Source organism: Gobio gobio (assembly GCF_949357685.1).
Source record: "Gobio gobio genome assembly, chromosome: 19".
NCBI classification, from domain to species: domain Eukaryota; kingdom Metazoa; phylum Chordata; class Actinopteri; order Cypriniformes; family Gobionidae; genus Gobio; species Gobio gobio.
Genome location: NC_137112.1, coordinates 45,695,832 through 45,714,820, shown reverse-complemented (window position 1 = coordinate 45,714,820; position 18,989 = coordinate 45,695,832). Strand labels below are relative to the sequence as shown.

Here is an 18,989-nt window from a genome sequence, read left to right as displayed (position 1 = left end):
TGTGTGTTAATGACGTGACATTTTTTCTCAAATGAAATGGTAAAATGCTCATAAAGTGACTCTCAGTGACTCTGGAGATGGCGTTTGTGCGTTCATGTCCTTATATGAGATGGCAGAGATGGAAACATGCGACCGTCAAGCGCGATTCTGTGTGTGTGTGTGTGGTAAACCGCACTTCTATGGCATTCGTTCGCACAGAGACACGCATGATTCGTATTTAAATAGTCTTTTTGCGGTTTAATATTTACAGACACTAGTCTATATCACCAGATGCGTTCTCAGGTACCGAAATTTGGTACCGATTGATTTAACGTGAATCGGTACTCGGTAGTACCGACGTAATTCGGTCGGTGCCCTTAAAAGTACAGAGTTCGGTATCCAACCCTACACTCTAAAAAAAAAAAGGTTCTATATTGCACCAAAAATGGTTCTTGGCTCGTAATCATAGGGGAACCTTTTTTAGTGCTATATAGCACCAATTTTGGTGCTTCAGTGGTTCTTCAGCGGTTCTTCAGTGGTTCTTCAGCGGTTCTTCAGAGGTTCTTCAGCGGTTCTTCACCGGTTCTTTGACTAAGGTGCTATATAGCACCTCTGAAGAACCACTGAAGAACCACTGAAGCACCAAAATTGGTGCTATATAGCACTAAAAAAGGTTCCCCTATGATTACGAGCCTTTTTTTTAGAGTGTACTCTCTTCCGCCAATATGGATCAATGATTTTGATGACATCACTGCACTTCTCATCAGATTTTCTGGCCAATCAAATGCTCTCTAGAATCGGGAGCCCTGCCCTCTACATTATAAACAGACGCTGAATCTAGATTCTAGACATTTTTTACATGGTGAATGGCACATAGTGCACTATATAGGGCATAGGGAAATGATTCAGACAGTGTAAATATGCTTTCCATTGGTGCGAATGAAGTCTGGTTTCACGTCAGTGTCATGTAAACCACCGCAGCGAGCACGCTGCTGTATTTTTAAGTGATATGGAGGAGATTAGGAGGAAACTGCAGCTTTACAGAGCTCAACGGCTCTGAGCTGTGATATAAACGAAACGCTATTGGCTATTTAGAAGGGGAGGAGCTACTCGATATGCCCCGCCCTGTCTTCCTGTTTCAGTGTAAAGTACGTCAACACATTGAATAATGCTGAGCGTTTCAAGGCACTTCAGTGGGACTTTAAAGTGACATTGATTTCACAAGAACACTTCATAGAGCAGTGTCATTTTATTCAATTTACTCTTGAAATTCAGTGAAATACAGACTATTTTGATTAACACAACCACTTCTCCGTTTTTAATCCCCTTGGCACAATACAATCCTGAAGAGGTAAACCGATAAACAGGGTTTATAAAAAAAAAAAAACCTAATCATCTGCAAAGGTGTCTGTTGAAATGTTTTGACATTTCTTCCACACATTCATAATGAATGCCTTTTAATTGAGCGGACGGATCTAAATGGCAAAACAGGCTAACTGTGCAAAATGAGTTGTCGTACTTCTAAATCTGCAGAGCCACATTTCTGTTCACCCAAGGCAAGCACAAAGAAAGGTCCGTCCTCCCGCACGCTCCCTCTGAGGATTACGGCGTATCTGCGTTCTTTAATGACTCTGTAAGCATATATCGCGCGCACGTACATGGGACGGTCTCGAAAACAGATGGAGCTTCGCCACTGCAAAGTGTAAAAAGACAAGAATGGACACAAAAACTTTCCACACCTCATCAGCCCAATGTCACTTTTTAATGAAAGCCGTCTCTTTTTCCATTAAATTGTCAGCACTGACGGACATTTTCTGCGTGCATTTGTTTATTTGTAGACTGTATTTTCCACGGAACGCCATTTCACCTGCAGTAAGCGGTTTTGTCTCAGATCGTGTCCAACGCTCCTTTAGAAACTCTTCAAATTAAGAACGGTGCAATGACAAATGCTCTGAGAGCGGCAAATCTGCTTCAGAAGGCAAATTTGGAGCCTGTCTGAATAAGGAGAGGGTGACATTTACAGATTTGATTTTCTCTCTACCTCATCATACGGCAGACGCAAGCCTGCACAAGGGTCGCTGTAGTGTCTGCCATGACTTTTTGATCCCATTTTGGAGACTGTGGGCTTTGGAGGAAATGCATTAAACTATCCTGATATAAGTACAGATACAAGAAAAAGCGTTTGCTCGAATGGAGGGCAAGTAAATCTAGAGCCGTTTCTGCACAACAGATAGACAGGGCATAGAGGACGTCTGCAAAGACAACAAAAAAACGAAAGGAGTAAATGTTACGGAGATCAGTTACGTCACTTTCGCTTCGCCTCTGTTAATGGATCGATTTTGGCCCATCTGTCATATTACAGAGATGTTTCACCAAGGACCGCAATCTGTCTCGTGAGAAATGTTCCAGAAAATCAAATCTCATAGCCGTTCGCATCTCCAATGAAACTCCAGATTATAATAAAAAAATGCAAATTGCAAACCAGCACACTATAGATTCTACTCATCAACTGATTAATTTTTTTAGCTGTACGTATAATAAAACGAAAAGAAAAACTTAAATCCTCCAGCGAGATGAGGTGTCAGTTAATTATAAAACTTTGTATAATAAAGACTGAAAAATGCTGGGAAAAGCAACATTTACAGTTCCCAGTACAGATATTAAGGGGTGTCTAGGGAAATTTAAGCTTTTTTCCTCCATTTTTTTTTTTTTTCAAACAAAATTAATGTGACAGAAATAAGGGCTCATTGCACAGTGGTTCCAAGAAGACAGGGAGAAGGAATGGGACTGCATGTTAATTCATCAATGGCGCTGGTAAACTTTTCAAGTAGTCTTCCCTCAACTGCTTTATTAGCCACAAGAGTTGAAGGCAGGCTAGGAAAGAGGGAGGTCTTTTGACTTTCAAGTGAATGAAGGAAAGGCTTTGATATGAAAGACAGCATACGAAAAGAGAACGCAGCGGGTTGACATGGTCTTTTACCAAGCAGGCATTCCAACCTCCATACTACAAGCCTCCTCTGCGCCTCTCTCCAGGGAATTGTGCACTGCATGAAAATCAGTGGTATAGTTATCTATATGCTAATTTCCATGGGACGAAAGGTGAATATTCAGACATTGGAGAGTCACACCCACAGCGTTATCCCAGTCTGGTCAAACAAAACACAAATAGGAAGATCATAACACAAGAAACAACATAGATACATGCATAGATCACAACGGGATCATACGCATCTAATTAAATTATTAAGTTGATGATGAATTATGAATTGAGCTGAGCGTATTTGCACTGCATGAGAGGGAATTTTACCCACCCAAAGTAGGGCTGGGCAAAACATCTACAAATTTATACATCTCAATATTTTCCCAAATTTTGATGATAATCAATAAAAAGGTGATTTTTTTTTGCCTTCCATTAAAAGATCTTGAAGGTCTGGATACAACAGCTATCAGCTTTTTAAAGGGTTAGTTCACCCAAAAATGAAAATTCTGTCATTAATTACTTACCCATCATGAAGCTTCGAAGCGTTATGAATCAGTGAGTCGATTCAGCGGTTTGAATCGCCAAATTTCAGCAGTTTGGCGGTTTGATACACGATCCGAATCATGATTCGACTCACTGATTCATAACGCTTCGAAGCTTCATGATGCCGTGTTTTAAAATCGTCATCACTATGTAAGTCGTTATTTAGGGTTTTTTTGCGTACAAAAACTATTCTCGCCGATTCATAAAGTTATTTTAGAACCACTGTAGTGAGATGGACTTTGTAACGACGTCTTTAGTACCTTTTAAGGGTCTTGATAGTGAACCGTGCCATTTTGCCAATGGAGGCCTTTCAGAGCCATCAGATTTCAACTAAAATATCTTCATTTGTGTCTGAAGATGAACGGAGGTCTTACGGGTGTCGAACGACATGAGGGTAAGTAATTAATGACAGAATTTTCATTTTTGGGTGAACTAACCCTTTAAGTCAAATATTGTTCGCTTGATAATACTATCTCAGCAGCTGTTTATGAGCACTATTTATTCATATTACACATTTAAGCTAAGCTTTTAAAAACGTACGGTGTGCACTACAGTTTAAGTGCTCACGGCGTCCCGGACACCAATATTTTAACGATTTATAAAAGATGAATCACTCTTCTGCCATCTGGGATTTTGGTATGAAGATAAAGGTGAGGATTGTTATTTTATGGAATAGTATTCACATTGACAAAACTCACGGTTCGGTACGGGTTCGGTACAGCAGTTTTACAAAATTGCTTTTTATTTATTTTTATTAAACAGTGGTTTACTGAAAAAAAGTGTCTGTCCTTAAATTAGAACTAAAAGTTTATTGAAGATATTGCTGTAGTGTTAACTATATAGGGAGCCCTTACTTGCACATTAATATTAAAGGTTAACAACAGAGCCCAAACTATTATCAGAACCGAGTGTTATTGAGCTGAGCAAGGCCGCAGGAGCGAATGACGAGCGGGACTGTTATTATGGCATAGTCGCCGGCGGGACTTTTATTATGACATGGTCGCCGGCGCCACTTCCTCATGAGTATGAGGTAATGCAACTCTGTTTATCGTATTAGATATATCTGAGTGTGTTGAAAATGAAGTTATGATGTTCTCTCGGCGGCTGCTATGACACTTGTTCACACTGCAGTGGGAGTAAAGCGTTTCTGCAAAATAAAACCGAAAACCGAGAGTAACGCAGATATGACGCAATCGACAGGCGACTCCCTCAAACGCATAGCTCACACGTCCCGGTTCCTTGGTTAAAATAGCAATTTCTCACGATTTACAAACAGTTGGAAACATTTGGGATATTGTAAGTACTCAACTGAACAAAATATATAACACTGGCCTAGTGGTTTTGGGATATTTTACTGCAAAAATCTTATATAGTTCGCCTTTAAAACAAGCCGACTGTTAACTGTTAAAGATTGTATTCGGAAACCACACGCGTGCACCGAACCGAAAGCCCTGTACCGAAACGGTTCGGACGTTCGGTACGAACACGTGTACCGTTACACCCCTAATTCACATTGTGATTGTATATTAACACCGTTTATTTGCTTTTGGCATCTGATAAAGTGTTTGGACCTGGAAGCGGTGACGTGTGACATCATACTTAAAAGGTTAATTCACCCAAAAATGAAAATTAGCCCATGATTTACTCACCCTCAAGCCATCCTAGGTGTATATGAACATCTTATTTTAGCCGAACACAATCAGAGTTATATTAAAAAATATATAATGGGAGTGAAGATTTTGTAGCCCAAAAAAGCGCATCCATCCATCATAACAGTAATCCATATGCCTTCTGAAGTGATGCGTTTTTGTAAGAAAAATATCCATATTTGTAACTTTATAACCTATAATCACTGGCTTCCGGCCATACGTCTGTGAGTCTAGTTCCAGCCAAAGAGTGACCTCTGACCTTCTTACAAAAACACATGGCTTCAGAAGGCCTTTATTAAACCCCTAGAGCCGTATGGATTACTTTTATGATGGATGGATGCACTTTTTGGGTTCCAAAATCGAAAATCAAAGTTACTATTCACTCCCATTATAAAGCTCGGAAGAGCCAGGATATTTATTAACATAACTCTGATTGTGTTCGGCTGAAAGAAGAATGTCATATACACCCGGGATGACTTGAGGGTGAGTAAATCATGGGATATTTTCATTTTTGAGTGAACTAACCCTTTAACAAGTTAATTGTTACAGAGTACATACTGCTTTTCTGTTTTAAAAATAATAATATGCTCGCTGGGGGAAAAATGGGAATGAAATTGGGTTTCTATCTTTATAAACATAACTTTTAACCACATTATTCATGATATTCCCTAATTTTATAATATGTAATGACCAAAAGCATTCCTCAAAACGACCTTTGACCAGCTACATCAACCTCAGACCAACTTCAGTTTATAAATCCACCAGCAGATAAAACGCCACATTCTACTGTGCGTGAGAGGCGAGACCTTTTTCTGTATGCAATAAAGTTTCTATTGAATTAGCAATGACTTGAAGGGTTGGACGATGTCAGTCAAATTGATTTAGCATCTACTGAAGCGACTCAAGGTCACGGAGCTCGGAGCCAGACCTCGTCCAGAGAGAGTCTGCAGTGTGAACGCTTTAAAGCAGGAGGTGTGGAGAGACTCTCCAACAAGTCGAGAAGGAGCGCCGCCGTGACCTCCAGCGCCGGTCCTCCTACTCCAAACCCTTTGAGCCAGAAAAACATGTGAATCTCGGTGCTAATCTGGGGTTTAACGGCTCATCTTTAAAAGGCTTGACATTGAAGAGCTGTTTTACTGTATCTGTCATGGCAGCTTGAGCAAGCATCACTTCAGAGAAAAGAGCAAAGCTTGTTTTAGGATAGGATAAAGAGGGCTGACAAAAACAGATCTCAAATCGATAGTGTCCTCTTGCTTTTGCGCCACAACGGTAGGATACCTTTTCTTTACTCGCTTTTTCGCTGAATTCTGATCAACTCTGGACCACACTGTATGCGATGCTTCGTCACAACTAATCATGCTCATATAAAGCATTTTGACAGGATGATTGTGTGATCATGATCCTCATCATAAAAACTATAGTGACAGAGTGGACATAAAGAAGGGAAGATGAGGATAAAAGAATGAAAGGGAGGATGATAAATCTATTTTTTCCCCACAGGGAAACGGCCTGACAATGATTCACATTTCCTCTTAACAGAGAATAATGTGCCGTCCTAAAGCCATTAAAGGAAGCTTGTGTCCGGCCAGAGCCATGACATCATTTGGCACGTTGTTTTACCACCTTTTGGGATTCAAATGGGATCCGGGTCCAACTGGTCAGTTTCAATTTCACTCTTCCCTCCCGCTCCGAGATCAATACCAATCAAAGCAGTGATTGCTCTATTGTTCTGCTTAATAGTACAGCTCCTTCACTGGCTCCGGGCCTTCATCAGCATCAGCGGCCACATCTGCGCCATTCAATAGATCATTCGGCGGATGGCTATCTGGCATTTGGCTAACGAAGATTGTTTATGGAGAGGAGATTATAAAAATGCAAAGCTTCTCTGTGGTTTTTACACATTAAAAAGATCAATTAATGTCACTGTCATCTCCCTGCGAGGGAGCTGTGTTTTGACTTTGGAAAGTTCCATCTACACTTGCCGTTCATTCATTTCTCTGGTAAAAGTCCAAGGGCTGGAAAAACAATGAGAAGTGAGTTTTCTAAAGAACTACGTTAATGGTATATACCATTGTTAACAACATGTATTCTTACTTCACGGAGCCTATTGTTTGTGCCTTAAATTATGACATTGATTAATAATACATTGTTAGTCAACTGGGCCCCACTTTATATTAGGTGGCCTTAACTACTATGTACTTACATCAAAAAATAAGTACAATGTACTTACTGTGTTCAAATTGTATTGCAAAACACTTTTGCTGATATTGAGGTGGGATACGGGTAGGGTTAGGGACAGGTGGGGTGGTATGGGTAAGTTTAAGGGTAAAGTTAGGGACAGGTGTGGTGGTATGGGTAAGTTTAAGGGTAAAGTTAGGGACAGATGTGGTGATATGGGTAAGTTTAAGGGTAGGGTTAGGGACAGGTGTGGTGATATGGGTAAGTTTAAGGGTAGGGTTAGGGACAGATGTGGTGGTATGGGTAAGTTTAAGGGTAGGGTTAGGGACAGGTGTGGTGGTGTGGGTAAGTTTAAGGGTAAAGTTAGGGACAGGTGTGGTGGTATGGGTAAGTTTAAGGGTAAAGTTAGGGACAGATGTGGTGATATGGGTAAGTTTAAGGGTAGGGTTAGGGACAGGTGTGGTGGTATGGGTAAGTTTAAGGGTAGGGCTAGGGACAGGTGTGGTGATATGGGTAAGTTTAAGGGTAGGGTTAGGGACAGGTGTGGTGGTATGGGTAAGTTTAAGGGTAGGGTTAGGGACAGGTGTGGTGATATGGGTAAGTTTAAGGGTAAAGTTAGGGACAGGTGGGGTGGTATGGGTAAGTTTAACGGTAAAGTTAGGGACAGGTGTGGTGGTATGGGTAAGTTTAAGGGTAGGGCTAGGGACAGGTGTGGTGATATGGGTAAGTTTAAGGGTAGGGTTAGGGACAGGTGTGGTGGTATGGGTAAGTTTAAGGGTAGGGTTAGGGACAGGTGTGGTGGTGTGGGTAAGTTTAAGGGTAGGGTTAGGGACAGGTGTGGTGGTATGGGTAAGTTTAAGGGTAGGGTTAGGGACAGGTGTGGTGATATGGGTAAGTTTAAGGGTAGGGTTAGGGACAGGTGTGGTGGTGTGGGTAAGTTTAAGGGTAGGGTTAGGGACAGGTGTGGTGGTATGGGTAAGTTTAAGGGTAAAGTTAGGGACAGATGTGGTGATATGGGTAAGTTTAAGGGTAAAGTTAGAGACAGGTGTGGTGGTATGGGTAAGTTTAAGGGTAAAGTTAGGGACAGATGTGGTGATATGGGTAAGTTTAAGGGTAGGGTTAGGGACAGGTGTGGTGGTGTGGGTAAGTTTAAGGGTAGGGTTAGGGACAGGTGTGGTGGTGTGGGTAAGTTTAAGGGTAGGGTTAGGGACAGGTGTGGTGGTGTGGGTAAGTTTAAGGGTAGGGTTAGGGACAGGTGTGGTGGTATGGGTAAGTTTAAGGGTAAAGTTAGGGACAGATGTGGTGATATGGGTAAGTTTAAGGGTAAAGGTAGGGACAGGTGTGGTGATATGGGTAAGTTTAAGGGTAGGTTTAGGGACAGGTGTGGTGGTATGGGTAAGTTTAAGGGTAAAGTTAGGGACAGATGTGGTGGTATGGGTAAGTTTAAGGGTAGGGCTAGGGACAGGTGTGGTGATATGGGTAAGTTTAAGGGTAGGTTTAGGGACAGGTGTGGTGGTATGGGTAAGTTTAAGGGTAAAGGTAGGGACAGGTGTGGTGATATGGGTAAGTTTAAGGGTAGGTTTAGGGACAGGTGTGGTGGTATGGGTAAGTTTAAGGGTAAAGTTAGGGACAGATGTGGTGGTATGGGTAAGTTTAAGGGTAGGGTTAGGGACAGGTGTGGTGGTGTGGGTAAGTTTAAGGGTAGGGTTAGGTGTAAGGGAAGTGTCAACTGTGTAATTACAAATGTAACTACAGAAATTAATTACAGATGTAATTACATGCAGGTATTTTTTTAAATGTAAGTACAATGTAAAAACACGTATGTACACAATAAGTGCATTGTATCAAATGATTAATTAAAATGTCAGTACATAGTAGTTAAGGCCACCTAATATAAAGTGGGTCCGTCAACTGTGTTAGGGCTGCACGATGAATCGAAATCGAACCGCGATTTGGCTTATGTGCGATTATGAAAGCGCAGAGGCTGCGATTTTAATGAACTAAATTATGCCCAGTGTGTTAGTCAAAGCGGCTCTGTGATCAGGAGTAAACGCTGCTCCGTCTGAAACACTGCGAGTTTGAGTCGCTTATAACGTGCGTTTGAAAAAGCAACACGCGTCAAACATCTTCACAAACTAGTAATGTGAAGCGTTCATAAACCTGTTGTCCAACAAAATACAACGTTTAATAACAGGTTTTAACTCAATATCGTCAGTCGAGCTGATGTGGCTTCTGATCACAGAATGTCAATCAGCACTGCATACTTTATTATGAATATGAAAATACCTGTGAAGGCTTGAAGAACCCAAATACACCATATATTTTCGCGAAAGTATTGTCTTCATGTTTAATCAGTTAAAGCGTTTCTATCTTCATTTTATTCACTGCTAGCTTCACATTAGGGATTTCCTGAAAACGATTACTTCTCTGAGGCGTATGTGTGGCGTTTCTGCTCGAGGGCGCCCTCTGGCCTCCAGTGTGAATGAAACTAAGTATGCACAACATCAGAATCGGCCAATAAACGCTTCAAATATAAAAATCGGCATCAGCCGATTTGAAAAATTATGCCTATATGCCTTGCCGATAACGTATTGATATGAGCCTGCAATAACTCACGTGTGCAAGGACTGCTATTGCGATAAGATCATGTCAGTCGTGTGGTCATTCTTGAAGGGAAAACAAGCAAATACATTGCATGTATGGTGATTTATATTGACAGTTTTTAAGTGCTGCCTTGAATTTGTGGATCAACGCAGGATTGCCAGGTTTTCACAACAAAACTAGCCCAAAACAAGCACAATCGCGTCTCCCCACTCTCTAGCGCGCGCAGCAGCCTCCACAGCAGCTGAAGCTCCTCCAGGTCCTAGTGCCCGCTCAGCAGAATATTATATATAGCCTTTTTAGTGGGGGCGCTGTTGTTATAGTAATAAAATGAAAAGTAGTTTAGTAAGTTACTTCTTTTTCTGAATAAATAAAGCAGTAATAAAATCATAAATCACAAGCATGACACTTGTTAATTAACTACTTTTATATACAGTTTATTCATCTGTAATACAATTTTATGAAATGGATGATAAAAATAATCCAAGGAGCACTTAAATATATATATATATATTTTTTTTTTTTTTTTTTTTTAAGCTAAATACAGCATCAACTGATGTCATGCCATCCCCACTTCATGTGCACAAACATTAATGTTTAAAAATAAAATATTTAGGTTATTTAGGTTACAACTGCATCTGTCTGGGGTGAAAAATCACTGACTTTATTTTTGTTATTTTCAGCGCTTTTAATATACTCTTATTATAAAAAGAGCATTTATTTATCTGTAACAAGTATCCTTTTAGTAAGGAGACATCAGAAATATGAAACCAGAGTGAAAAAAAAAAGCTTTTGCTCAAAATGGTGATTTCCAAACAAAGGTAAAAGATAAACATATATCGGTATCGATATCGGCATCGGCCAAAACGAGTTGAAAAATATCTGCATATCGGATATCGGCAAAAATCCCTAAATTAAACTTTTTGGGTAGAAAATAAGAAAAATAATACTTATTAAGACAATCCATATGTTTTTCTTAAATATACAGGAGTTTTTTTCCCACAGTGGATGCATAAAAGGCTCATATTTCATATTAAACACATAGACTTTAAGAAATTTATATCATAGATAAAAAGCACAGATTTTTATTTATTTTTTACAATAAATCCTTAGACCTTTCTAATGATTTTTAGTCATAGGCTGTCTGCATATTAACAGGTAACCCAGCAGTTTGCTCTATTTTCAATTTTTAATAATGAAAATGTTATTGTAATAGTAATATTTTTAATTAGCAATAATAATAATCATAATAATTATGATTAGTCATATTAATATATAAACACAAAATGTTATATACACACACTTTTCATTTGTAAAACAAAAATGTATATATATATAATAATAATAATAATAATCGCATTTTAAATCGCAATTTTAACCAGAATAAGATATTTTCCTCAAATCGTGCAGCCCTCCTTTGTATATGTACATTTCTGAAATACATAACTTGGACAAAGTCTCCTCTGATTACAAATCACTCTAAATTGTAATGTAGAGGCATGGATTTTCTGTAAAGCTGCTTTGAAACGATATGTATTGTGAAACGGGCTGTTATATTTTGTTAACAGTAAATCATGCATTGTCTGATTGTTTTCTAGCATACTCAATATGACAAACGCAATATTTAAACACTGAAAAGGACATAAGAGTTAATAGTTCATATTCTGCATTCCTGAAAAGAATGTTTTAAGTTAATAAAATTATATTTTCAAGAATGTGCTTAAATATAATGCAGCATGGAACTAACTGATATTGATTTAATATTTCTTTCAAACGCCTAATCAGTATATACATATAAAGGCATTAACTGTGCACAAGAAAGGGATACAATAGCTTTCAATAATACACTTTAAAAAATGATTGCGCAGTCAACAGAAATGATAATATGCAAATATTATATAGAAATTCTGAGGCATAAGATAAATGAAGTGATAATGAAACATATGCGTCTGACATGAATTATAAAACAGAAGCAGGTCCTATAAACAGCAGCACACAAATAGGCAAACGCCAGCATGAACCATTGTCTTACACCTGGACGCATAAAACCAACATGCAAATCCATGCAACACTGACTACCAAAGGCATTCGGAGACGTAAACAAGACAGAGGATATGAGAATGCCCAAATACACATGGACTCAATCATGCAAATGAGTGTATGAATACAAATGGATAAATAGTTGAGCTATGCATACAAAATGCACTTTAGAGTTCTGGCAAATAATTTGGTCCTGTTTTCTGTCCTCTCTCGCTCTCTCTCCATCATCACAGTAACAAAAAATTGCATATTATCATCACTGTGCTCTTCACAAGCTCCTTGTCTGAATCATGTACTGAATGTCTGAGTCTTTAGACGACCTCATTCCGGTGTTAATAACAGCACGGTACACCAAAGCCATTTACACGGTGTGAGCACCGAAGCCAAAAAACACATTGAAAGTGAGAGATAGGATTGCTGAACAACCGTCCTTTCAGTCTAGGTGTGGTTTAGTCACAGGTCTCCAAAAACAACAAGGTCAGCTTCGTTTAAACCTGCTGGACCTAAAAGGAAGCCACGCTGCACTGGCTCCGTCGTGACTTGCTCCCTGAGACGAGTAAAGCGAATGTATGCTGGCACAGATAAGCCATGATTGTTATGAAGAGTGACATAAGCCTGCGCCAAGTGAAGCATCGCCGGACGCCCGACACGCTAGCGCTCGGCACAATTACCACCGACTGTTTTGATAACAAGAGATGTTATGCAAGCAAAGAGTTCAAGACTCCTTCAAGACAGGAGGCCGATTGTGCGATAACCTCCCTTTCGTGTCTGGGCGTCCCAGGAGACCGGCGTCTTTGGCAACTGTTAGCATCTCTGCAACATGAACCTCTCATTATTTGCAGGATCTCAATTAAATGTTATCTAAGCCAATTTAAAAGATCTGTGCGGCAGCAACTTCTCTCTTAATTGCTAGGGTGTTTTTTGAAAATAAAGCCTCGCTGATAAAAGATATGGGATGCTGCGTTTGCAGCAAGAAAGCAAATGAACGCACTGTCGTCCTTCCATTGAAGTCAAGGGATGAATATCCCTTGCTCTCTCTCTAGAGGCTAACCGCTTCTTGTCTATTGACTCTTGTCCGAGAAAATCTGCAATCGCGTGAAAATAAAAATCTGCAAATTCATGTGATAGCGAAAAAATACTTGGTGTGAACCGAACACGCATCAGCCTACAAGTAAAAGAGCTGCACATCTAAACATATTCTAAAGAGACTTGATGATGTGCATTGTGGCTGCCTTAATAAGTGGGTGTAGCTCATCAGGGGATTTCCACTGGTGGAGTTAAAAAGGCTATGCTGGACACTAGGGAAGAGGAGAGAAACGGCAGACCAGGATTCCTCCCAATTAGCTCACTTCGACATTCTGGTTCTGTCCCAGTTGGCTCCCAAAGCTTTTCTTGGCTCAACAAAGCAAAAGAATCAGGCTGAAATGGGGTCCATGAAGAGAGCCATACGAACTGGATCTCCTTTTATCCTCCCATTCCCACACGTCCAAGAATTCGAGGCTACCACTGCGTTACCCGTTTCATTTGAAAATCAACATGTAGGCTAATCAATGGATTACCAACATGTCTGCAAACCGTTGTTAAAGGGTTAGTTCCCCCCAAAATTTGAAATAATTTCAAGTCAATCAATCAAGTCGTTAATTCCTCACCCTCATGTCGTTCCAAAGCCCTAAGACCTTTGTTCGTCTTCAGAGCACAAATGAAGATTTTTTTGATCAAGTCCGAGAGCTCTCTGACCTCTCCATAGACAGCTATGTAATTACCACTGTCAACGTCCAGAAAGGGAGTAAAAATAGTCCGTGTGACTCCAGTGGTTCAACTTTGATTTCATGAGGCAACGAGAATACTTCTTGTGCGCAAAAACAAACAAAAATAACAACTTTATTCAACAATTTTGTCTAGTCTGTGTCCGTCTCCTACGCAGTTTACGCAACGAGTGCTACGGCAGCTGATGCTGTTCACGTGTTAGGGGTGTAACGGTACACAAAACTCGCGGTTCGGTACGGGTTCGGTACAGCAGTTTTACAAAATTGCTTTTTATTTATTTTTATTAAACAGTGGTTTAGAGGGAAAAAAGTGTCTGTGCTTAAATGAATTAAATTATAACTAAAAGTTTATTGAATATATTGCTGTAAACTAAATAGGGAGCCCTTACTTGCACATTAATATTAAACAGAGGCCAAACTATTAGCCTAAATTCAGTTGCTATTTATTTTTAGGTATAATAATCAACACTCAAATAACAGTACAAAAAACATGTAGACTTCACATTAGGCAGTTTTTGCAATAACTTCTAAATCTAATTATAAATCAGTTTTTTTCTCCAATTCATTGTTGAAAAATAATCATTTATACACAGTGTCGATCATTTTCATGACAGGTTTATTTAAACACACATTAATAATCCAGACATCCCTAACAGGTTCAGTAGAATATAATGAATATATAGTAGAATATAATGAATATATAGTAGAATATAATGAATATATAGTAGAATATAGTGCATATATTTAGTGAAAGAGTTGATTTCTCTAGTGAATACAATTTTGTGGACACTGAATGACTGCCTGAGGTAAATGTGATGCTACATTGTTTAGTTTACAGCAGTTATATTGAGGTCTTTCCGCCGTTGAAACACTGATAGAGCGATTACACCATATACGATACGTGACAGTAAGTTGTAATGTATCCTCAGCATACCTTCAGATGTTCATTCATGTTATAGAAGAGATGATCGATCGCGTTCACGCGCGTTGCGTGGCCGCTTGAACTGTGATCATTGATCAGTCACGCCACATAGAGCGTCAAAACGGCAATTTATCGTTTGAATTTCGTGATAAAATGGACTGAATACTTATTATGTTCGTGTGGGAACTCGGATTGAAGTGTGTTCCGCGCTTAAAACAAGCCGACTGTTAACTGTTAAAGATTACACGCTTGCACCGAACCGAAAGCCCTGTACCGAAACGGTTCGGTACGAATACGTGTACCGTTACACCCCTATCACGCATGTGTGTGATGATGACGCGGTAGCTGCTTTTACTGCTGCTTTTACAATGTAAACTGCGTAGGAGACTGGCACAGGCTAGAACGAAATTGTTGAATAAAGTCGTTATTTTTGTTTGTTTTTGTGCACAAAAAATATTCTCGTCACTTCATAAAATTAAAGGATTAGTTCACTTTAAAATGAACATTTCATGATATTTTACTCACCCCTATGCCATCCAAGATGTTCATGTCTTTCTTTCTTCAGTCGAAAACAGATTACATTTTTTCAGGAAAACATTCCAGGATTTTTTTCCACATAATGGACTTCAATGGCAACCAACAGTTGAAGGTCCAAATCAATGCAGTTTCAAAGGAAGGGCTTCAGAGGCTCTGCACGATCCCAGACGAGGAATAAGGTCTTATCTAGTCAAACCATTGGCCATTTTCAAGAATTTTTTTTAATTAATATACTTTTTTACCTAAATTGCTCATCTTGCGCTGCTCTGCAACGTGCCAAGGATTGCGCAATCACGTTGTAAAGATCACACTAGACATAGACGGAAGCACTGCCCCCGTGTTTACAAAGCGCTCGTGTGAAGACTAATACAAACATCCTTTCGCAAAAAAAGGTAAACCAACGATGTCGGACAATTTTTACGTTGAAGATGGACTGTTTTTTGTTAAAGGGCGTTTGTATTAGTCTTTGCACGTTCGCTTGGCGACCTTTCCGACATGATTGCGCAATCCGTGGCATGTCGCAGAGCAGCGCAAGATGAGCAATTTAGGTTAAAAAGTATTTATATTTTTTTTTTCTAAATGACTGATGGTTTGTCTAGATAAGACCCTATTCCTCAGTGATCATACAGAGCTTCTGAAGCCCTTCCTTTGAAACTGCATTGATTTGGACCTTCAACCGTTGGTTGCCATTGAAGTCCATTATGTGAACAAATATTTTCCTCCAAAAACGTCATTTCTTTTCGACTGAAGAAAGAAAGACATGAACGTCTTAGATGAGATGGGGGTGAGAAAAATATCATGAAATGTTCCCTTTGAAGTGAACTAATCCTTTAAGGTTGAACCACTGGAGTCACTATTTTAACTGTATTTTTTGCAACCTTTCTGGGCCTTGAAAGTGTGGACTAAATTGCTGTCTATGGAGAGGATTTCATCAAAAATATCTTCATTTGTGCTCCGAAGATGAAGGAAGGTCTTACGGGTTTGGGACGACATGAGGGTGAGGAATTAATGACAGAATTGTCTTTTTTTGGGGAACTATCCCTTTAAGCCACCAAGACGGCTGAGATGTGTATCCCTCCAGCTGCTAATTACACTGTTAGCCTTCAACAACTGGGCAGCAGAACTCCTGCCACTTAGTGTCCATGTCGGAGTGTCTTCATTAAGTGAGTGTCTCTTCGAAACAGCCTTGATCACTCAGTGAAAACGGGTGGAGAGAGAGAGAGAAAGAAGCACAACAAGAACACACCCTCATCCACACCCACGCAAGCCAATGCCTGAGCTCTGCTCAAAGAGCGTCGTGCGTTGATTAGCCATGACAACGAGCTGCTGCTTCCAAAAATATGCTGCTCGTTCCGGAGCAGCATGGCCATGCATGAATAAACATCATCTGTAATGGAGCCGAATGAAAATGAGACGCTGGCCTTTTTTAAGCTGATCTACCAAGAACGCCCCCCCCAGACTCTCAGCACTAAAAGTCACCTAGCAGCTGAACGTTGGCTTATTACAAATTGCTTTGATAGAATTTGCTAAGCTCTTGAACCTGGTAAACACGCCAAGAAAACAACCATTATTGTGCTGAAAGCAAGGTTTTAGATCATGTGCTCTAGAGACTCTGAAGTCTTGTAATAATTTGATCTTTCTCTGGTTTGGGCTGTGGTAATACTATAAAAAACACAGTTGAAGAACTATACCAGCTGCGAGAATGAGGTTATACAGTATGTAAACGAATGGGCAGAGAAGATGAACAGCATTTCATAACTTTGTCATGTTTTGAGGGATGCAGTGGAAAAGGAAGCCAGCTCTCTTACTGTTGTTGTCTGTGTCATCGCTGACACTCTTAGGAGGAACGTGGCCGGTGTAACCAACGGCGGTTCTGTACATTCGATCCGGATTACGTATTTTCTTCAGTCCTACAGGGGACACAGTGGAGGAGGGAACAGTGAGGGGAGAAGGTCTGTGGGTACAACAATACAAAGCCCTCTACTTTCTATTCATGCGGAGGTCATCCGTTGCTTTTACCCTCGCCCACATTTTCCCGCCCTTCTGCAACCGACCTCCACATGCGCTAGAGGTCAAGAGGTCATTTCAGGTTTATTTCAACAGCTGCCGTCACACTTGCATTCGTGGAGCTTTTCCAGCATCCACGTATATCGCATACAAGATGTGTATGTAGGTGTGCAATCAACTAGCTAAATCTACACGTCTCTACTAATTTCTGTGGCTTACTGGATTCTTAAACGCAGTTGGCAGGGGAAAAGCCTACTTTTGAGCATGGATGCACAACATTAGCATGGAATTCGGGAACAAAACTGCTGCTTCTTAAAGGAGACAGTTCACCCAGAAATGAAATCTGGCATCACTTACCCATCCTCGCCTTATTTTAAACTTTCTTTTGCCGTTACCAAGATTGAAGACTGTTGGTAACCAAATAGTTTAATATCTTCAAGTTCAAAGTCAAATCATTTGAGTGAAGTATCCCTTTCAATAAACAGCAGCAGAGTCTGACGCGGACACATAAAGCAAGCCATAAAAAGCATGCAAATTACTGGAACTGAAATCTGAAGAGCTAAACTAGCACTTTCATTTCCCCCCTGTCGTCACTAAACATTGGTAAACATCATGTTCATATTGACTATATAACAGTGATGGTCAAGGATTTAGTACCGGGGTCACTGGTAAACTGGACACACTGTGCCCTCTCCTTCCAGTCGGCTAATCAATCCAAACGATCAATGGTTTAGAAAAGGGCTAATGAGTCAAAAGAACTTCTTCAGATGGAAACGGTAAAAGTGGGAGATACGGCAACCGAGAGCACGGCCAGGCAAAACTCCAGATAAACTCTACACAATCCAATTTGTTCGGAAGAGCTGTAGCATCAGTTGTATTTTTTTATAAGAGCGCTGCCGCTTGCATCACCAAACTGATCAAAAACACCCGGGAGCTTCATTTGAAGCAAAACCGCACAGTGAAATTTCACTTCTATGATAAATTCGAGAAATTGAGATTTGATGAGCAACCAAATATGACAAGCCTGCGGTTGTCAGCACAATACAGGTGAGTGGAAGCACGCATGTGAGAGAGCAAAAGAGACTCTCATGCACTCTCAAGCCAAAGAAATATTCGACTTTGAAAACATCTAAAAGCTGACGGGGGTGGTGAGAGGAGCGCATCTTGTTCTGTGTGTAAGCTGCCATCATCATGCTGGCAAGAACCACTGGAGAATATGCTTCCTGTGTGGAGGAAAAGAATAGAAGTGATCCAGGAAGCCTGTCAGATACAAATGCGTGACACAGTTTTAGGCCGTATGGGTCAAAAGAGGCGATGTTTTCTCCTGTTCTGTGGCGGCTCAAATGGGTAAAAATAGCCTGGAATCTTTCCGTCCCCAAACTTACGTTACATTATGACACATTTTTTCTTTCTGAGAAAAGTAGAGCAAGAGCAAAGCAAACCGGACGACGAAACGTAAAGAAAGGCAATACCTTTTTCCGGCCAGGTCATCTCTCAGCAATAGCAAGAATGAAGGTATCCAACAACAAACCGGGGAAAAAAAAAACTGCCTATAGATCCGAAGTAGTATGCAATTAATACTTTCTTTCAATTCTATCCGTTCCAGAAACAGCACACATGCACCGTCCCACACAGGCACTCTGAGCTCGCCCAAATCACTGAGGGCAACTTTGATGGAATTCTTTAATAGGCGAGCTTAGTTATCACTCTTAGTTCCAATGTGTGTAAGTTGGGGGGGGGGGGGGGGGGGGGGGTGTTGATTTGCACAGCTCAATAGCACCACCATG

General features: G+C 40.3%; 1 protein-coding gene across 1 annotated transcript in view; it reads right to left on the bottom strand.

Moving 5' to 3' along the window:
• camta1b (calmodulin binding transcription activator 1b) overlaps positions 1-18,989 on the bottom strand; it is a 478,032-nt gene that overhangs the window by 457,693 nt on the left and 1,350 nt on the right. Inside the window, exon 2 of the mRNA XM_079844275.1 lies at positions 17,004-17,105. Within this exon, the coding sequence (XP_079700401.1) occupies positions 17,004-17,105 (102 nt within the window). The remainder of the gene's footprint in view (positions 1-17,003; positions 17,106-18,989) is intronic.